This window comes from Tachyglossus aculeatus, chromosome 16 (genome assembly GCF_015852505.1).
Source record: "Tachyglossus aculeatus isolate mTacAcu1 chromosome 16, mTacAcu1.pri, whole genome shotgun sequence".
Taxonomy (NCBI): Eukaryota; Metazoa; Chordata; class Mammalia; order Monotremata; family Tachyglossidae; genus Tachyglossus; species Tachyglossus aculeatus.
Genome location: NC_052081.1, coordinates 32,618,575 through 32,640,177, shown reverse-complemented (window position 1 = coordinate 32,640,177; position 21,603 = coordinate 32,618,575). Strand labels below are relative to the sequence as shown.

At 43.4% G+C, this 21,603-nt stretch overlaps 1 protein-coding gene across 4 annotated transcripts in view; it reads left to right on the top strand.

Annotated features, from left to right (window-relative positions):
* MXI1 (MAX interactor 1, dimerization protein) overlaps positions 1 to 19,840 on the top strand; it is a 75,364-nt gene extending 55,524 nt beyond the window's left edge. For 3 of the 4 annotated variants that reach the window (XM_038757675.1, XM_038757677.1, XM_038757678.1), the window contains exons 4-6: positions 11,573 to 11,687; positions 13,481 to 13,652; positions 17,222 to 19,840. In XM_038757675.1, coding sequence (XP_038613603.1) covers positions 11,573 to 11,687; positions 13,481 to 13,652; positions 17,222 to 17,385 — 451 coding nt within the window. In that variant the 3' untranslated portion in view covers positions 17,386 to 19,840. The remainder of the gene's footprint in view (positions 1 to 11,572; positions 11,688 to 13,480; positions 13,653 to 17,221) is intronic. The other variant, XM_038757676.1, reaches the window with a different exon arrangement.
* Positions 19,841 to 21,603: the final 1,763 nt, after the last annotated feature.

Here is a 21,603-nt window from a genome sequence, read left to right as displayed (position 1 = left end):
AAGATGTCGTGTATGAGCTGTGTGGTTCACGTAGAATCCTTATTAATCATCAGAGGTATCTACTGAACATCTCCTGAATACAAACAATATATATAGTTCATTCAGTTCAGTCACTGAGCGCTTACTGTGTGCAAAGTACTGTACTAAGCACTTGGGAAAGTACAATGTAACAGTAAACAGACACATTCCCTGCCCACAACAAGCTTACAGTCTGGAGAAGATCTTACAGTCCTGGGTGGGGGAGAGAGGGAGAGGTGTAAGAGGGGACCTCCTCTGGTTAACCTCTAACCTCCCAATTGTTTCTCTCTCAGCTATTCTTCAGCATTTACAATTCTTCATAGCATTTATGCATGTATTTAATATTCCCCATTACTTCCTCCTAGCTGCAATTAAGTGTCTGTCTCCCTTGATACATTATAAACTATTTGAGAGCAGAGATCATGCTTAGTAATTTTCACTGGACTCTTCCAAGTACTTAGTATGAGTGCTCTGCACACAGTAACTGCTCAATAAATGCTATTGGTTGTGTGGGTACCCCAGCACTTCAGAAGCAAGAAATATAATCCCTTCCCTCAAGAATCTTACAATATAATGGAGGAGACAAAGTTGGAAAAACACTTGGGAGAGCACAATACAGCAGAGTTGGTATACATGTTCCCTGCCCCCCAGGTGATTACAATTTTTCCTTAGTTTATTTTAATGTCTACAGTCCCTAAAAGCTCCTGTGAGCAGCGATCACAGCTGTCAAGTCTAATTATATTGTACTTTCCCAAGTGCGTAGTTCAGTGCTCTGCGCAAAGTAAGCGATCAGTAAATACCATTGATTGATTCACTGATAAATGCTAAGAATGAGTAGCTGTTGGGTTGAAGAAGTGGCTTTTTTAGGAGGGCTTTGAAGACAGAGAGGTCTGTGGGTGGTCTGGCAGATTTGGGGCCCAGGGTGTTGAAAATGAGGTACAGTTAGAAATTTAGTTTGGGACAAACCAGGAGTGTGAGCTGAGAGTAGTGGGTAAAAGGTGCCTATATGTACAATAGGGAAAGCTGGTTAAGACCTTCAAAACCAATTTTACAGAGCCTTTTCGACTTGATGTGAGGGGAAATGGGTAGCTAGTGGAGGTTTTTTGAAGCACACACACACTCCCGAAAGCTAAACTTATCACAGAATGACAGTCAAATCAGTCACCTGTGAATTATCCAAACCCATCTTGAACCTACTGATATTTTCTGCCTGCACAACTTCCCTTGGTAACAAATTCCATATGCTTACCACCTGCTGGGTGAAGAAGTCTTGTCTACTAGTAGGTGTGCCTCCGAGTGGGTTACAGCTGTGATGTGCCCTATGCTAGCGATATCCCCGTAGACCCCCAAATAAGGCTTATCAGATACTGCATGTTTAATAGACTTTTATCAAAATGTTACGTTTCTGTTAAAGTACTTTAAAAATTAAAAAGTAATTTGAATTATTTGCCATAAATCAGGTTGGAAAGCGGATGCTTCTGTAATGGGATTTCAATTATTTTTTGAAAACATGAGACTGTCAGTCATCAAATCTCTCTTTGAGATGAATGCCAAGCAACAAACAATAATGCTTTTATATATCTGACCTGGAATTTTAAAAAACTCTGGTGCAAGTTTAACCACAACTTAACAGAACCAAAATTAGCCCTTTTTTTTGGTTTGGTTTTGCATTGAGTTCTTTTTAAACAATTATTATTATTATCATTATGATCATCATCATCAGTTGGTGGGTGACACACTTATTCATGGTTCTCTTTGTTTTCTAATCAGTTTTTAAACTTCTGGATTACCTAGGTCCTTTCCTTCATTTTTTTCCCCTAGCATTCCCCAGATTTTAGCCAATAGTAATGGTATTTGAGAGCTTACAGAATTTAATGCCCTCCACTAAGTGCTTAGGAAAATGTAATTGAAATAAAATGCACATTCCCTCCTTCAAAGGAACATTCCAGTCTAAGGGGAAGACAGACGCTCAAAATATTTGCAAATAATGATAACAGTAAAAAGTACTAGGGGCAGGGAGTAGAATGAATATGCCAATATTAAATATCAGACTCTAGACTGTAAGCTCGTCTTCTAGAATGTAAACTTGTAAACTGTTGATTGTTGTATTGTACTCTCCCAAGCGCTTTGTACAGTGCTCTGCATATAAGCGCTCAAAAAATGCTATTGAGTGAATGAATGTATCAGAATGAATCAGTTAATAATTGCATGTTCATGTGTGCATACATGCTGAAGATGGGAATCAAGTACAGAGGTACTCGGGGAGGCCGGTGGCTTGACAGGACTTTGGGTATCAGAAAGAATTGCAGAAGGCTTGCTAGAGGAGGTGGACTTTTAAGAGGGCTTTGAAGATGGGGAGAGGTGAAATAGGATGGATTTGGAGAGGAGTTCCAGGCTGGGGGACCAGAGCAGTCAAGGGGCCGGAGGTGAGAGAGAGAACAATAATGAGGTATAGACAGACATTGAGCTTGGGAGGAGTGAAGATTTTGAGCTGGGAGAAGCAGATGAAAAGAACTCAAGGGAAGATGGAAAAACTGGTGGGGAGCTTTGAAGCCAAAGATAAGGTGCTTTGGTTTGATATGGAGGGAGATGGGCAGTCTTTGGAGGTTTTTGAGGTTTGAAATTACGGGTGCTGAGCGACATCTCAGGAAGATGAACTGGGCAGCAGTAAGGAGCATGGACTGAAGTGGGGAGAACCTAGAGGAAAGGAGACCGGTGATGGGGGTCGCTTTGAATGGAGAGTAAGGGGTATATCCAGGAATTGTTTTAGAGGAAGAATCAGCAGCGTTTAGTAGTTGCTTGAATATGAGACCTGAAAGATAGGGAGGAAAAAACTGATGATGAGGCTGGGAGCAGAAGCAGGTGAGTACCATGTTGGCCAATGTGATAGGAGAATGAAGTCTAGTAGAGTGAATGATCTGTACTCCTGATTGTACTGGGTCAAGAAGGAGAGAGGAAGTAGAGGTAGCAGATATATTCAGCCTTTTAAAAGAGTGTAGACAAGAATGAAAGCAGGGAGATGAGTTAGCCAGAGGGGGATGAAGGATCCAGAGAAGCCATTTTTAGAGACTTTTTCAGCGTAGGGAAGACAGTCGTGTTAGAGACAGTGAGGAAGAAGCCACCCGTGTGAGGAGTCAAAGATAAGACTATGGAAAAGTAGGAAGAGGAGAGGTGGGAAAAGTTATTTAAAGAGATGATGGGGTCAGAGGTTCAGGTAGAGGGGAGAGATTTAGAAAGCAGGTTGGAGACCTCCTGCGAGACAGCTGGGAAGGAGAAAGGAGGAGAACATAGAGAAGTGGTGAGACGGTAAAGGGGGAACTTTGGGATGTTCTTGATGGTTTTGCTTTTAGCATCAAAGTAGTTAGCAAGGTCATCGAGGGTTAGGGAGGAGGATGGTGGGGACACTGGAAGATTTAGGAGGGAGTGAAAGGTCTGAAATAAGTTGGTGGGGGCTGTGAATGTGAGAGCCAATGAAGGAGGAAAGACGAGTTGCTGAGTAGAAGAGAGTGCTGAATTATAGCAGGTCAGGATGTGTTTGCGGTGGTGGAAGTGGGCCCCGTGTCTGGATTTTTTCCGGCAGAGCTCCGATAGCCAAGTGAAAGAGTAGAGGAAGTGGATTGGGGTTGATGCAGGGTTGGGAGGAAGGGGAGTTGTTGTAGGTGGTGTTGGGAGAGTGGGTTTTAGCATCGGGAGATGTCCAGAAGAACTGGGATCTCCTGAGCCAGGTTGAATGGATTCAGAGTGTGGAAGTAGCAGTGGGGGTAGGGGCAGAATTAGAAGGTTTGGCACTGAGGTGGTAGGTCAACTGGTTGAAGTTGGATAGTGGTAGGTCAGAATTGATGAGATTAACCTTTTCTTCTGACTCTAGGGTTGAAAAAACTATGTAATGATTAAGGACCTGTGGAGCATAACAAATCAGCCTTCAGAAAGTAATTATCCTTCATCCCTAGTTAGCAGTGAGTTCAGAAGCAGTGAGGCCTAGTGAAAAGAGAATGGGCCTGGGAGCCAGAGGACCTGGGTTCTAATCCCAGCTCTGCCACTTGTCTACTGTGTGACCTTGGGTGAGTCACTTAATTTTTCTGTGCCGCAGTTACCTCATCTATAAAATGAGGATTAAGACTGTGAGCCCCATGTGAGACAGGGACTGCGTCCAACCTGATCAGTGTGTATCTGCCTCGGTTTAGTACAGGGTCTGGCCCATAGTGAACACTTAACAAATGCCATTAAATACAAACAAAAAAAAAAATTAAAGAACCAAGGCATACTTGTCCACATCTTGCTTTGGGTTTTTCTGTAAGTTTAACATTGTGTCGCAGGGATTCACCCCAAGGGATCGCCGCCTGGGTTAAAATCTGCAGGAAAACCCCTGAGGAACACCTCTAAATTTACCAGCACCCACACTCCCCCAAAATAAAATTATGACCTTCTTTCTTCTAGCCCCTTCTTTCCCTCTATCCCTCTCTCTCCCCCCACCCTCCAAGTTCCATTGCTTAGAAATGATAAAGTTCATATTATTGCCCCCCTGGTGATGAATGATCAGGGATCCAGAGCTGGCATTACATAGGTTTGCTTGCTTTTATTACTGGAAGCTGTGGTGTTTGCTTTTGAAGAAGGGTGAGCTGGTATGTAAGGTTGCTGTCAATGAAGAGATGATTAAAACCATTAGGCTCTATCAGTTGAGTTTACAGACTTTTATTTACTGTTCGTATCAGTCCTATGTGTTGATTGGTTATTTTAAGTCTGCTGAATAGAATCAGTACTATTGCTGGTTTTTATGGGATCAGTGGCCCTTTTCCCCTACTAGTCCACTTCTACAGGAGGTGAAGGCCACCAGATGATTGCTGTGGTCTTAGGTGTTTTGAGATAGAGAGTCACCGATTAAAATGTATTATATTCCCCAACTCTACAAGGTACTGTTCAGAACATATTAAAAGCAAAAGCCAGGCTTCTCTGGTTATTTTCTGATATCTGGAAGAACTGATGATGACCTTCAAAATTTGTTCTGTGAATGGTTGCAGTTGAAAAGTAATGGATCATTTAACTTAGGTATGTGGAACTCTTAAGGCCTGTGATTGCAATCCTGGGAGGTTGCAGGAAGTATTAAGGTTTTCAAAGGATTCATATCAAAACCCACTTATTCCCAATCTTTGGCTCTCTGCAGGAGGGAAGAAAAGAGTAACGAGCATAGATAAGTTGTTCTTGGCTACCTGGTTCAGATTGATACGTGCCTGCCACCGTCTTGGAAAGAAAACCATATTGGGGTCATGATTCGCTAGCTACAAAAATTTTATTATGCTTCCCTAGAGATGATCTCATTTGTTCATTCTAATTCTCCTGCGTGAAAATAAGCATCCAGTGAAAATGGGGGCTTTTTGATGGATGGGAAGGAAGAGCTTCAACAAATTCTCTCGAGTTTTTATTTCTGTTACAACTGATTCCCATGACAACCCTGTCAGATCTGGCACTCCAGATCTGGCACTCCTCCGGAAATGCCAATCGCCACTGCCAAGAGGTTACTAAATAGGAATTTGTAGCGTGTATTTGTCTCCTATGCATTAGATCACATTCCAGCCTTAGGCAACAGAATAATATTTATAGCCAAACCATGAGGGTAAACTTGGGTAAAGATCCCTCAATTCAGAAACAGATTCGAAGCCAGCTACATTCCGGGTAGCCTCTACTCATTTGTTCGTGCAAAGTCGTGGTCAGGAATGTTTGTGGATCGGGTCCATATAGTATCTGCCGCTCTATTTAATGAATAGTCAGGTTGTTTTTCCCAAAATGGCCGGAAAAAATTCAGTATTCCTTTTAACTTTGAGAACCCCGAAGAAGGTTCATAGCATTGTCTGTGTTACAGAGCGACTGAAAATATTGATTGTGTAGAATAGCAGGCTCACTGTTGTCATGCAGAAGTTTGTGTGTGTGTGTTTGTACGGACTTACTGACAATTGGCTGTGAGCCACTGCAGCTCCACGGCATGGCCCAAGAGCTCCGAGCTCATTACGTAACACTCTGCAGCAAAGAAAATACAAGCTCTGTCCCCAGCACTCAACGGGCTTTCCAATTCTGACTTAGTTTCTTGGCAAATGTTTGCTTTCCTGTAGTTGAGGAATGAAAGAAGAGGCATCCAATGAAAGAGAGTTTCTTCAAGAGCACCAGCCAATAGAGAAAACGTGAAGGGCCAAGGCAGGGTTGGGTTTCTTTCTGTTGGTGGGCAGAGGGATTTAAGTTTAGAAACAAAAGACGTGAAAAAGTCTTTATAGTATGTATTTTTGAGTCACTTAGAAAAGTAATCCCTCCCCCTCCCCCGTGTATTTTGATTATTTTGTACTAAAGTTTTAAAAGAACCCCCGTGTTATGGAATCTGAGGTCATCTTATACGGGAATTGTTTTCCCAGACTAGAAAAGGCCTTTTCCATTTTGAAGGTGTTAGTAATTCTGAGGAACTCTCCTGGGCAATTGGGTACACATCTGGGGAGGGCCTCCTTCCCTCCTGAGAAAAAATCAAGCATGAATCCTCATTTATTCCTATTTTTCGTAAACCACCCCAAAGTATCTCTGGAAAAAATCGTCCTTAAAATGTTTTTGTCTCTGCCCTTTCCCATCACCCATGAGACTCCAGTTGTTTTTCAGCGCTCCTCCTGCTGCTGCTTCTAGCCTTGATTTGACTTCTTGTCCTAAGAATTCTATTAGAAGCAGTTCTGCTCTGCTGTTTCTACTGTAATGTAAAGAAGTATGAGGGCAGGAGTAGAAGATGTGTAAGTGCAGAAATAAGGCAATTCACAAATCAGAGAACTGGGAAAAAAAGCTGCACTATCCCCCAAGTTTTCACGGCATTTGTAAAGTCTGATTCTACAAGTGAATCTGCCCCAAATCTCTGACTTTTCGCCCTTTTCCTCATAGATGATGATGGTGTCCTCCAAATTTTGGTCTCTGTGTGTAGTCACGCAACCATCTAGGTTGGTGCTGAGACTGTGAACCTCACGTGGGACGGGGACTGTGGCCAACCTGATTCATGGAACATAGTAAGCACATAACAAATATCATTTATTATTATTTTTGCTCATTATTAGCTAATAATGTATTGCTAATAATAATAATAAATGATTGTCTTGTAAAGAGCTCCCAAGTGGACTTGGATGGGTATCTGCCTGTCCATGTCACACCTTGGTGAAGCTCAGATTTTTTTTTTTACCAGCTTCCTAATAATGAATGGGCTTGTCTCTTTGAAAGAACATAAATCCTTAAGCCTCCAATTCTCTCAAGTTCTTTCCACCTGCCCAACCTCTTTTTCCTCCTAGTCTTATGGAGTCCATCCAAACAAAACAAGGAAGCCCCTGGCTTCTGTGGCCTGAGGTACGGCAACTCCGCCCTGGTTTCGAGGAGGCTTTCCTGACCCGCCAATCCTATGTGAATAAAAGAGGGAAAATAGCCAGACGGATGGAAAAATATTCATTTTTGGTCACTGATGGTTAAACCCCCAACCCAGTTAGAAGAGGAAGATTATGGTGAAAGCTAGAAGAGACTCTGGAAGCTCCAATCAGTTGTATTTATTGAGCACTTGCTGTGGTGCAGAGCATTATACTAAGTGCTTGTCAGAGTACAATAAAATTAAGTTGATAGACATAGGGTCCTGAGAGAGGTAAAAGTTCCCTGGGGAATGCCATTTTCAAACTGCTTCATTCAAATCTGTATCTACCCCAGTGCTTAGTACAGTGCTTGGAACATAGTAAGTGGGTCCGTAGTCCCAAATCAAATACATTACACCTACCAGAGCTCACTTATCAAGTTCCAGGCAAATCAGGGGGACATGCTTAGACGTTATTACACCTTTGACCCAGCCCTGACTGTGGGACACAGTCTTCCCCACCTCATGGATCAAATTTAAAATGAGGGAAGGAATATGAACGTGAATGTCCTCTCCCTCCTAAACAAGTGCCTCCTGGTGCTTCCCCAGCCCCTCCCCATCTTCTGTTGAAAACCACTCCACCCAGGTGGGTGGAGGAAGGGATCTGCCTGTCACTTTGGAAATGTCTCCTTCCCTGCCCCAATGCCACAGCAGCAGTGGACGAGATCCCCTCGATTATCCTAATGGCATAAGACATACTGCTGCTCTTTCAGGACAATTTTGTGTACAACTTAGAACCTGAGAACGCAATATTTGAAGATAACTTTGAGGCAGGTTGGCCTAGTTGAGAAGCAATGCAGATAGTGGAAAGAGCATGCCTGGTGTGTGAGCATAGGCAAGTCTTATAACATCTCAGCTTCCTCATCTTTAAAATGGAGATTTAATACCTGTTCTTCCCCTGTGAGCCCCATGTGGTACAGTGTCTGATTTTCCAAGTACTTTAATATGGATGGAAAAGCTATTGAGACATAAAGGGAAAAATCACTAGAGGCACTGACATAATGGACCTCTCCTCCATTTATTGATTAGGCAAACACCCATTTGGGAGATTATTGGCCCTGCTGCCCTTTGACATGAAGGTCCATGATCTTGGAATGGCTCTGTTTCCATGAGGTAATTGTATAGCTTGGAGATGAGCTGGAGTCATTGAGCAGAAGAGATCCCAGTATAATGAAGCTCAGTGTATTAATGGCAAGGCTACCATTTTAGCAATTGTGAAGGCTAAGCGATTTTCCCCCATCATGAGGATAAGAGAGGGCAGCCTTGACTGGCTCTGGTGCTCAACTGCTGACAGGCTGCTCTGAATCTACAGGTTTCCAGGCTTCCATGATTTCTGCTTGTAGGGAATGGCTGACATGTGCATCAAAATGTTTATGGTAAGAAAGCACTGATAGTAACACTTTGTGCTTTAAATATATTCCATTTACATTGACTTGAAGAGTATGACTCCTACTCTTAGAAGTTGAACAGTTCTAAATTCAGCCATACTTTGGCGTAAATTTAATATTTGGTATTCAAGAACATACCTTTTTTCCCCTATCTAAAAAACAGAAAAAGAGGTTGTCATCTGAATCCAGTCCTGGCTGAGAGATTGGGCAGGTGGAAGGAAGGTGGTAAAAGTGAAGACTTGGGATAATTTTAGTCTAGAGGTGATGGATTTTTACTCTTGGAGGCAATGGAGAGAGAAGCTCTTGGGAAAAAAAAAAAACCTCCTCCCTAATGTGTGTGTGTGGTTTTTTTTTCCTTGCTGTTGACTTGACATTTCCCAAGCACATGCTGAGGGGTTCATATCCCCTCCTTAATAGAGGTACCCTTCAAACAAACAAACAAAAATCTCTGGAAAATCTTCCATTCAGGTATTCTGTTTTGAATGAAAATAAGTTATTTTTCTATCTTTGAATCTGAACTAGGAAAATGAAATTCCATTGATGTTTTCCAAGGTTTAAACACTTCCAGTTCAACTTGAACTAAAACGCATGGGCTCTGCTCTCTGATCTTACCCACTGCATCTTGGGGGTTGGTTTCTTTAAACTATGGTATACAGACCACAATGGGGAACCTTCTTAACTGGGCTAATTATTAGCAAGGGATTCTAATCTTTCTCCTTCCCTCATCGGTTATGTAATGTTAACTTGGTGGGGGGGTGGCGGTTATTTGTTTTTGGTATTTGTTAAGTGCTTGCTGTGTGTCAAACACTGTTCTATCTGCTGGGAAAGGTGCAAATTAATTAGATTGGACATAGTCCCTGGCCCTCATGGGGCTCACAGTCCAAGTAGGAGGGAGAACAAGTATCCCCATTTTACAGCTAAGAAAACTGAGGCACAGAGAGGTTAAGTGACTTGCCTAAGGTCACACAGCAAGCAATTGGCAGAGCAGGGACTAGAGCCTAAGTCCTTCTGACTCCCACGCCTGTATTCTCTCCAATAGGCCACGCTGCTCCTAGATAGTAGGCATATGCTGTAGTCAACCTAATGCTGAGTTGAGAAAACTTTCTGCAACAGTTGGTTTTCCCTTCAAAAACAGCACCATGTCAATGTATGGAGTTTCCACCTGTGAAAGTTCTTGTTAAAACTGAAGCTGGTGTTAAATGCTTGTGAATTTTATTTTTTTTTTTGGCAGGGGGATGGTGAGGGAGTGGTGGGGGACTCTGACTTGAAAATTGTTCAATCTAATTAAGGAGAATTTGTTCATGTATTTTTATAAAAGGAAAATAAAAAAACCCAAATCTGGTGTGTCAGATTTCGGGCCAGAGCTGATGGTTAGAGCTGAGTTATCGAGCTCTTGTAAAGGACTTGAAATGGAAATACTGACAGGCTCTTAACTATGGCTGGGCTAGTGGTCCTGCAAGAATCCTGACAGTTCATCAGCCAAACCCCTGACCTCCCTACCCTTAATCATCCTTGCTTGTCAGTAACATAATTGCCTGCTTACTGCCTTGGCCCCCTCCTCTTTCAAACTGGTAACAATGGTGAATTTCAGATACAAAATCCAAGTGAACATTTGATACCGTATCTTGGGTATTTAGGTACAGCTAGAATCCATTCTGTTCTAGCTTAGGGAATGAGCTGGCAAAAGCTCTTTCTGCCCTATAGTCCTGCTATTCCAGGGAAAATAGATTATTTTTAAATCCTGCTTTTGATGAATGCTGCATGTTCAGATACTTGGCTGTTTTCTCTAATGTGTAATCCAAGTAGTTGAACTATATGAGGCCGTGCCTGTGTTTGTGGAGAGTGGAGACAAGTGCAGGATTGATGCTATTGTAAGATGGAATTGTGTGTTTGGAAAGTGTTCTAACAACAGCTTGGGAACACCAAGGAAAGGTAAACACAAGGGGTCTTGTGTGCAGATTTTTGCAGTAGAGTTCTGTCAGGATTTCCTACATAATGGGCTCATTATGGAACTCACTCAACTTTTAGCTACCAATTTTGAAGCTTTGTCAACTGGGTGTTTCCTTGTGCAAATGGAAAGGGGAGAGGGAGAGAGAAATCAGATCAGAGTGGAGACTAATGACCTGGTACATGAAATGAATGTTAGAGATCACTTCGGTTATTTTTTGGGTTGCCTTAGGAGGCGGAGTTAAACTATGGGACCCCATTTTCAAGTGGGGGAATTGAAAGTGGAGTTTGTCACTTTTTCTTGTTTTAAGGACACAAGAGCTATCAGTGGAAGTAAATTTTATGTGCCCAGCAGAGGCCTGAGCTAAAAATTGAGCCGCAAGCTTTTCCCAGGTGGAAGTTTTCAGTTATTGAGAATTGCAGCAACAGCCCCAGTATGTTTTCCCAACTCAAAATTGATCAAGTTGAGATTCCTTAACAGGGCAAAAGGCATGGAAATGAACTATCTTGGACAGAAGTTCCCAATGGGAATGATAACCTAGAGGGGCCTGTGTTTGCAGCAGAAACAGTTGGACATGGCAGTGTGTTAGAAGCAGGCAAGTCTGTACTTGTTGCTACTTCGAAACCAGGGAAGAACTACCGATTTGGATGTGGCAGAAGTCGGAACAAAGTGTAAGCACTTTGAAATAATTCCTGATCCAAAAAATGATTTCAGAATTTGTTTCAGGAGGGTTCCTAACGTTAATTTCCTTAGAATGCAATGTTCAGTCCTTAGAGCAACACCCTAACAGATCCTTCTCCTCTTCTTCAGGCGAGCTCATCTGCGCTTGTGTTTAGAGCGCTTAAAAGTTCTGATACCACTAGGACCGGATTGCACCAGGCATACGACCCTTGGCCTGCTGAATAAAGCCAAAGCACATATCAAGGTAAGATGGACAGTTCAGACTGAAGCCTTGAGGGGACCAGCTTTGAGGAGGCCTGAACACCCCTGTTTTGAGCCTCTTTGGTGTCAGAGAGTTGAGAGAGGCAGACACCATGTATAATTGGGATATTTGTCAAGCACTTACAATGGGCCAAGCACTGGAGTGGACACAGGTTAATCAGGTCTGACACACTCCTTGTGCTTCTCAGAATCTAGGTAGAAATTTTACAGATGAGAAAACTGAGGCACAGGGAAGAAAGTGGCTTTCCCATGGTTGCACAGCACCTCCAACTTTGAGACCTATGCACTGTTGGAAACTATTGCACTATACACACACACTCACATACAAACACAGACACACACTTATATCTCACTCTCACACACACACTTATATCTCGCTCTCTCTATAGATATATATTAAAGAATCATGCTTGTGCGTAAGTCCCTGGGCCCTAACAGAAACAATAAGCCTAGGGACCACATTTGCTTAAGGTTGTAGGTGGGAAAAGGGGGAATCATTCTGTCAGTAGTGTTAGTGAGCACCTATTGTGTACAGACTTTGCATAGCATTTATGGTGTTTATTGACAGCAATGCACTGTACTAATTGTTGGGAGATAGAGGATAGGAGCCCTGCCCTGAAGCTTAATCAGTCAATCAGTGGTATTTATTGAGCATTTACTTTATACAGAGCGCTATCTTGGGAGAGTACAATGCAACTTGGGAGAGTATAATGCAGCAGGGTTGGTAGATATAATCTTTTGGTCTATGGCGGCTTGGGGGAAGCAGGGAGAAAATCCAAGATTCACCAGCCCCTGACACCACTGTTGCTTCCACCAAGTAATCCCAGTGGGGGTATAGTTCAGGGTAGGCCAATTTTAGCCAGTTTTGCTGAAGCGTCTACCCGACTCATAGTACCAGCGGTGATTTGGACCGAACCAACCTCTCTGGGGCTATTTCATCTCCGGAGCTTCCGCAGGCTGCAGCTGTAGGTAATGAAGTGGCAGGACAGAATCCCTCCCTCCTGCTCACCCACCCATTTTGATACCCTCCCGTCCAGCTACTGTAAGACGTTAGTAGCCCTGCACATTCACACCTACCAGTCGGGCAGGATTGATAAGACTTCAGGTACAGATCCAAACCTCCGCGGCTTAGAGTGGACCAGGCCAGCCTCAGGTTTGAGACTCTTGCAGCCACTCTAGGGATTTTCAAGTTTCTCATTTCTTTTTCTGGTCAGGTGGCACAACCTGACCGACTTCCTAAGCCCGCGCCCCAAAGCGTTTGCGTTCGGACATCAATAATGTCGTCAGCTGATGATGCATTGACCGCCAGACTTTCCCTTGCGAGACGGCCTCTTGAAAAAAGGAAAACGAACCGCATTTTTGAACAGTGTAGCCATTTGCAGAGCCAGAACTTTTTAAAAACACTTAGGGCTTGTTCCCACCAATCGAGAAGGTTGGGCCCCCTGGTGGATCGATTGTGTGACTCTCTGGTAACTGAACACTGTATTTTTCCGTCAAACAATTTAAACGGAGGGGAAAGTCTCCATGGAGATTATTTTATTGACTCGAAGGACAGACCATTTTATACAAACAGAGTTTCCCCCACACAAAGAAATCTGCCACGAACGGAAACAGACTTTTCCATGGTAAGAGGGAGGAAAATACAGAGGGTCCAGTTCACTGCTTTAGAGTAAAATGATGTCTGTTGCTATAGGCAGAAAGAAAACCAGGAAATCAAAATAGTTTATTCCCGGAGCAGAGGCTCACGTCGAACTAAATTGTATTTGATTATGTTAGAAACTTGAAGAAGCCGAGAGGAAGAGCCAGCACCAGCTTGAGAACCTGGAACGAGAACAGAGGTTTCTGAAGAGGCGGCTGGAACAGTTGCAGGGTCCCCAGGAGATGGAGCGAATCCGAATGGACAGCATCGGCTCAACAATTTCTTCAGATCGTTCTGATTCAGAGCGAGGTAGGAAAGGGATTCGTTCATTCATTCTTTTAGACTGTGAGCCCACTGTTGGGCAGGGACTGTCTCTATATGTTGCCAATTTGTACTCCCCAAGCGCTTAGTACAGTGCTCTGCACACAGTAAGCGCTCAATAAATACGATTGATGATGATGATTCATTCAGTCAGTCGTGTTTATTGCCTTTTTACTGTGTGCAGAGCACTGTACTAAGAGCTTGGAAAGTACAGTTCAGCAGTAGAGTCAGTCCCTGCCCACACTGGGCTTACAGTCTAGAAGATAATTGAGGCATTTGTTAAGTGCTTACTATGTGCCAGGCACTGTACTAAGCGCTGGGAGCAAGCAGTTCAGGTTGGACACAGTCCCTGTCCCACATGGAGCTCACAGTCTTTATCAATCTCCATTTTACGGATGAGGTAACTGAGGCACAGAGGAGGGCAGCGACTTGCCCAAGTCACATAGCAGACAGGTGGTGGAGCCGGGATTAGAACCCATGACCTTCTGACTCTCAGGCCCGTGCTTTAGCCACTAGGCCATGCTGCTTCCCTAATAGAAACGGAGCCCTGAATGCCTGTCTGTCAGAGGGCAGTGTGGTGAACCTGAATTCAAATTTTGGACGATTTCATGGTGTGAAACAAAATTACGAGGTGTTCCTCTGCATTGAGGAGGGGGAGAAATCAGAAACTCAAAGACCAGTATTTACTTTCTCTCAGTCCACTTACCAGACTTTCTCCACTACTCTTTTTAGATATGGAGTTTTCAGCATATTTTTTTAAAGTTTGCCTCACACACCTCCTCCTCTCCCTTCCTTCCTTTCTGCCAAATTTACACACCTCACAAGTCCTGCAAGAGCAGAAGGGTGGAACTGCAGATTATTGGGAAGCAGCGGGGCTCAGTGGAAAGAGCCCGGGCTTTGGAGTCAGAGGTCATGGGTTCAAATCCCGGCTCCGCCAATTGTCAGATGTGTGACTTTGGGCAAGTCACTTAACTTCTCTGTGCCTCCGTTACCCCATCTGTAAAAGGGGGATGAAGACTGTGAGCCCCACGTGGGACAACCTGATCACCTTGTATCCCCCCAGTGCTTAGAACAGTGCTTTGCACATAGTAAGCGCTTAACAAATACCATCATCATCATCATCATTGGGGAAAGCACTCAGTCCAGTGCTGTGCATACAGTAAGCAGTCAGTAAATATGATTGATTGAAAGGGAAAGTGTTTTTCTGCAACGACCTCTCACCTCCATATTCTAGAGGCTGCAGGGTCCCTGACAGAGACAACAGGGAGCTATTTCTCTTCCCCAAATTTCTGGTGTTCTCATTTAGCCAGGGTCCCCGGGAGAAAGCAACTTATCCTGTCTGTCCCCCTAACAATTCCTTCTAATGTCCTGAGGGATTCCTGTCCCGCAGGTGGAAACCTCCAAACTAGAGATGCCAGGTTTGAGCTCCTGGGATTTAAGCCCCATGTGGTCTTTTACGCTTGTACCTCTTTTAATCCTCTGCATGAGAGTGCTTACTCTTTTACCTGTCATATATTGGCAATTTGTGCTCACCTGTTCCCCCCCCCCCCCATCCATCGCAGAGTCTTTCACTTCAGGTGTGTGTTTTCAAGTGTCTAGTATAGCACTTGGGTCAGAATAGGTGCTCAGTAAATGCTGTCAGTGATGATTTGGGGCTCTAAAGCTCATTTGTGCTGAAGGGTCCAAAGTGTAGTGGACGGTGGAGAGCAATTGTATTGACTCAGAGCTCACTTACTTAACTGAGGAGGAGAAGTAGAGGGCAAAGTGACTCTGTTTCCCCGGCCGTGGATGCCCTCAGTCACCCTGGAAGAGCGAGGCTTCCCCTGTGCTCTGCAGCCGTGGGTGATAGTGGATGTCCCGGAAGCCTTGATGTGCAGGAGTTGCTGAGGGCAACTGCTGCAAACCTGGAACCACTTCGAATCCACTGCCATCGATCCCCCCCCGAATCACTTGGCAGCCCGGATCTGTCCGGTGAGGTGGAATGACTCCATTGGCAGGCCAGAGTTTTGGCCTTCCGTGGCCCAAAGTGTGAGATAAATAAGACCTCAGGAGAGAGGGCAGCCACAAATAATGACAACTGTGGTATTTGTTAAGCGCTTACTATGTGCCAGGCAATGTACTAAGCACTGAGGGAGCTACAAGGTAATCAGGTTGGACACAGTCTGGGTCCCACCTAGGACTCACAGTCTTAATCCCCTTATTCCAGATGAGGTAACTGAGGCACAGAGAGGTGACAGGTGGCAGAGCCAGGCTTAGAACCCAGGTCCCTCTGACTCCCGGGCCTGTGCTCTGAGCCATAGGTACAGTATGCTTGAGTTCCCCCAAGGAAATTCATCCACAAATGTGTTGAACACTCCCCCCGCGCCCCTCACCACACACACTGTAGTAGATGCCAGGCTTAGTAAATGACCTCATGGCCCCAACAAGTGGAACTGTTATGGTTCACGATAGCGCTCACCCCGTTAATTCCAGTCTTCACCCTAGTAATGACAAAGAGACAATTCCATTAATTCTCCAGCACTTATCCTGGGCAGTTCAGTGCGGCGTATTGGAAGCTGAGCTTCCCTACTTCGCTGTAATGAGGCTAATTGGTAGGATGAAGGTCATGTTGGAGGGCCCTGGAGTACAATGGGTTGTGCCAGAGCAAGTGTGCTTTAAAGGGTGGGGAGGTGGAAACAACGGCAGAAGTAGTACTATGTCAGGTCCTCTTAGAAAACTTATTTGAAAGCCATTTCAGCCTTTCTTTTGGGGATCAGAGTCTGTTTCTTTTGCAGTAGTTGAAATAAACCCCAGCCCCCAAACTAGTATCAAATGTGAAGCGCTTCCTTGCATTTGTTTCTTTGTAGAAGTGTGAAACCTGACGTTAGTTTTGCTTGGCCAGGGAAGGAAGAACAGATTGGCGTTTGTTTTCAGATGGTCTTTCATTCATTCATTCATTCGTATTGAGTGCTTCCTGTGTGCTGAGCACTGTACTAGGCGCTTGGGAGAGTACAGTAGAACACACTCCCTGCCTGTGACGACTGGTGGTTGCCAGTTTGGGTTATTAAATTTACCAAAACACCCTTATGATAAAGGCTGTAAGGCAGTGAAACCATCTCACCCAGGTTGACACCAGTCATCTGGCAGAGGACTATTTTCAGTGAGCCAGGATTTACTTAGGGTTATGCTTTTCTCTCAAGACATCTACAATTCATAAACAGCTCTGAAAATTAGTTTCTGGCCTGATGCAAAACAGATGCTTAACCACTTGGGGCTAGGAGTTTTTGAATATTAAGTGCTAATCCCAGCTAGCCTGAGTGTTTCTTGTGGGAGATCCAGACACCCTGGCGTCAAAGCGTTTAGTAAACTTTTCCTCCGATTGAGGCCACGGCTCCTTCCTGGACAGTCCCTTCTGCAAAACTGGCCCTTTACCTCTTCAGCCCCAGCTCCTCCTGCTCTCGAGAGAGGTCCCCGTTAACAACCACATTATGTAGCCGTCATTTTGTTGCAAAAAAACGCTCATCCCGAGGAATGTGCACCTCAGTTGATACCAACTCTCTCCTTTTTCCCTTTGACAGAAGAGATCGAAGTGGATGTTGAAAGCACAGAGTTCTCCCATGGAGAAGTGGACAATATCAGCACCACCAGCATCAGTGACATTGATGATCACAGCAGCCTGCAGAGTATTGGGAGTGACGAAGGTTACTCCAGCGCAAGTGTCAAACTCTCATTCACCTCCTAGAACCCAGCAGGATACACCAGGACAGGGCAGATCATTCAGTGGGCCAATCCAATCCACGCCGTTGCTTAAATTGGGTTCATGCTGCAGTCTCCTCTTTCAAAAAAACTATACTTGAACCAATAACATTGCACAGATCTATAATTAAATGTCTCCTTAGCAGTAAACGGGGCAGAGACTCCCCCAGGAGCACAGATGCGTTTGTGGGTTTGCTTCACAAAATCACAGTTCCGTGTGGAAGCAGAGGTTTAACATTGAATTTCCTTCTTCTGCTTTAGTTGATTTGAAAGAGGATATTGGAGATTTAACCCCCTCCCTCCCTCTCTCTCTCTTCCCAGTTGGCTCACACTACATTCAGGGGATAGATCTAAAGACTTCTTGAGCTCTGTGGTCCTAAGACAGCAAAATAAATACGCCCTCACTCATGAAAAATTAGAACCATCAGGCATTAATTTTGTGTGTGGCAAAATGCTATTGCAGCTCTCCGCCTGAGACACCTGTCGCGAAACCTGTGGATAACAATTGTTTTCAATGCTCATTTCATGCCCTGCCAAGGAGAGACTCCCATGAAGCTTGTTGAGAGGGATCACCCTTCCGCTCTGGTTTTGTTGGGCTCCATTTTGAAGCCAGTCACCTTTCCTGCACTGCTAGCACAAGGGCACCAAACTCATTTTTACCAGCACTTGGTGGGGCTGAACAATGGAGATAGCTGATGGCACCTTTAGCAACACTCCACTGCAAGTTCAGTTTGGAGGCCTGAAAGTGGGGGGAAAAAAACAAAACAGCATCAGTGTCTATGTGAGCCTGAAGAGAGATGCAGGCAGGGTCTGAGCCACTGCAACATTTTTATTTCCGATTTTGATAAATGTTTGTATGTGTTGAAAAACCAAAATGACATCTTTTTAAAGCTTGTCCATAAGAAATATAGATGTCTTTTATAGTGGAAAAACACAAGGGGGAAAAAAAATCATCTATTTTGATGCAGCATTTGATAATGATAAAACACGTCACACCTCACTCTTTACAGTGCACAAAACAAAACGAATGAGGTTTGGACTAGATGGTAAAGGTCAGATATAGTGTTGTAGTTTCCTGTTAGAATCATTCCCTTTTTGCCAGTTTTTGACCTTCTGGTATCTACACAGTAGTAGCACTATCATACTTATAGTTAACATAGTTAAGTTCAGCACTTCTCTTATTAATACAAAATTTTGCCTTCATTTTCCCAAGGGCAGTCTCTCTCTTTCTCCTTTTCCCCTCCACCTTCCTCTCCCCATGCTCCCCAGTGTGCAGGTGCTGTTACCGAATTCTTTCAGAAATATTCTCATTTTTTCAAGCTGAGATTTCTAACCTGCCCTTTGAGGTCTCATTTTCCTTTTGTCTTGCAAATTTCCAGGCTTGCCCAAGGCCCTCCTCCCCAGCCCTCACCTTCACCCTCAGCGAATCTTTTGGGAGACCTCACCTCTGGCGTTGTTTGAACTTTGTATACCTTAAATAATTTAACTACTCCTAATTACTAAAAATGCTTTATGAATTTCGTAACTTATTGCTGATTATAATGGGTTGTTCATTTCAGTCCTGTAGACTTATTTTACGTTTTAGATAGAACAGGGCAAGAAAAAGCAACACTGAAAAAGAAATAAAGACAACCTTATTTAGCAGTGCAGTTGAGTTGTGTGTTAATGTTAGTCTATCCTGTAAAAGTAGCACTTTAACAACATTCACCACGTCTGTGAGTGTGAAATGTATTGTGGTCTGCCATCTTGGTCGTACATAGGGCCTTAGCGTACACGTGTTCTTCTTGTGCTCTTCCTCTGCCTCAAAGATACGATTTACCTTAAGTATGTGAAATGACCAGGTGGAAGAAGGTCCTGTAGAGCTCAAATATGAGTAGGAAATTAGAACTCCGTGATTCAACCACGAAGTCCACGAGTTGTTGTTAAAAATACATTGATCGATGCCTAATTCATGACAAAAATGTGTTTTTTTTGCGAGTGACGCAACCTAGTTCTGGTTTCATTGCCATCATTTGTCTGGAGCAGGTCGTTGTTGTACAACTGATTGCTGGTGTCTTTGCTGACTGCAGTAACTAGCGTAGAAATCAAACGGGAGCCATTGACTAAGCAGATAGAGCTACAACTTTACCCTTAATTGAGTCCCACAACTGGAATGTGAGACATTCTGCGGAGTTTAAGGTTCCCTCCTTGCCCCCCACAACACTCTTTTTGTTGCATGCCCTCCTAATGCAACTGTAAGATGGCAGATAGGAAGATCTCCATGGTGAATGTTCACTACACATTTCAACTGTCCCTGGATTACTTCCTTCCCTTGGGTCATTTCCATTTTGGGGGGAAACATTTGTATGATGAGAAAAGTATTACTTTTTTTTTTCTTAAAGATGAATCAATTTTGAAAACAGAAAAGCTAAATTACCGAAAAATAAAATTGTGACTAAAGACCATCCAAATGTTTGTTGTACCATGTTTCTCTGTGAAAGTAACAGGATCCTTTGGACTCACGCTATGAAGAAGTATGTTTTCCCTTGGATAGCTCATCTTTCCAATACATGTGTGTCAATCGTATGTTTAAATCAGGACAGAGCGGCATTTTCAGCTACCATCGTGCCCTGAATTTGGAACTAGTTCTTACGTCTTTCTACCAGAGGTATGCACGGAAGCACCTGTTGTTCTCCTTGTTTCTTCTCCACATTGCTTTCCAGAGTGACCTTCTCATGACCAATTATCAGCTCAAGCCACCTCATTTAGAACCTACTCATTAGCCCTTTGCTATCGCAGAAGTGCACAGTGTAACTTAGCGAGTCATGATTTTTATCAGAGGCAAACATCTTGTTCATTATGGGTGCTTGGTGAATCCACCATTACCTGATATGAAGGCATTGTGCATGAAAAGATTCATTCGCATTATTTTGCTTATAAAATTGGTGGTTTAAAAAAAATTTGAACACAGAAACCAGGTTCCTTTTTAAAGAAAGAGAAAACGCCATTGTAAAGTGCAGGCTGCCAAAATTAGTCTGGGGCTTTGGGGTTTAAAAATATAGACGATTGTGAATTCTCGTGATTGTTTCTAGATTTTTCAAGTGAAAGAGAAAGGAAAGCACTAAATGGATTAGTCAGAATCAATTCCATTGACTGTTGAGCTACCTTGTTTGTAGCTCAGTCTTGTCAGTACTGTTGAAATTACACAGGCCATTCATTCTGTAAGAAACTTGTTTCTTCCCACCACTGCTGTGCATTTGCAATTCCTGGGAATAGGAGATGTGAAGGAAGTGGTTCTTTAACATCCCTAGACTGTAGCCGTCAGTCACTTGTTTTCTGTGGTGATCTTTACTTTTTAGCATGTCCTTACATTTTTATTGTGAGGTCTATATTTTTGAACTAAAGTTTTATCCCATTTTATCTTCAATAGAATTTCCAAGAATTGGGGAAAATAACCATGGAAGGGTATTTTTATTTTAAGTGTTGGCAATTAGCTTCCTGTGTTGGTTTTCTCTCCTTTTCAAGCTGGCCAGCGTGGCCGTGTGAATGGCACCTCTTTCTGAAGTCACCTCAGGTTGCAAGTAGGTTTTAAATAAAAAATATAGCAACAATTAAAACAACTTAAAAGTCTTGGAGAGAAAAATGGTACTCGAGGGTTTGTTGGTTTCTAAGTACCGTCACTGCAATCCCTTTGACATCTATATCAACTACAGTCAATTTAGAGCCAGAAAGGTAACACTCAAGGCAAAGGGGCTAGACCAAATTGATACCGATTGCCTGGTCCTGATATTGAGTCCCAGCTAGCATGTTGATTAATTATTCTCTAGGCTGCCTTAGCTGCAGGTCTGAAGCTTCGTTTTGTGATTGTTCTCCCGTTGTTAAACTTTTACTGGGAAGCTTACCAGCTGACTGAGGGAAAAAATGAAAATCATGTCCTAGAAAGAAACCCTAAGAAAATATTCAAGTTTAGCTAATAGCACTTTGTTGAAAAAAAACCTGTCTTCTCCTTAATGAGCAGGAGTGGATTCTTCCGGCCTAGCTCATTGCTGTCACTAAGCTAGAAACTAAGTAAAAGTCGGGCATTCAGAGGTACCCATTTTTCTAAATCCAACATAGTTTAATTTAAAAAAAAAAACAAGGAATTTCAAATGAAGAAGTAAAAATTCATCTTCAAGTTTATTTTAACCCATCTTGATGTCTGATTCGACCAACCCCGAGACACGTG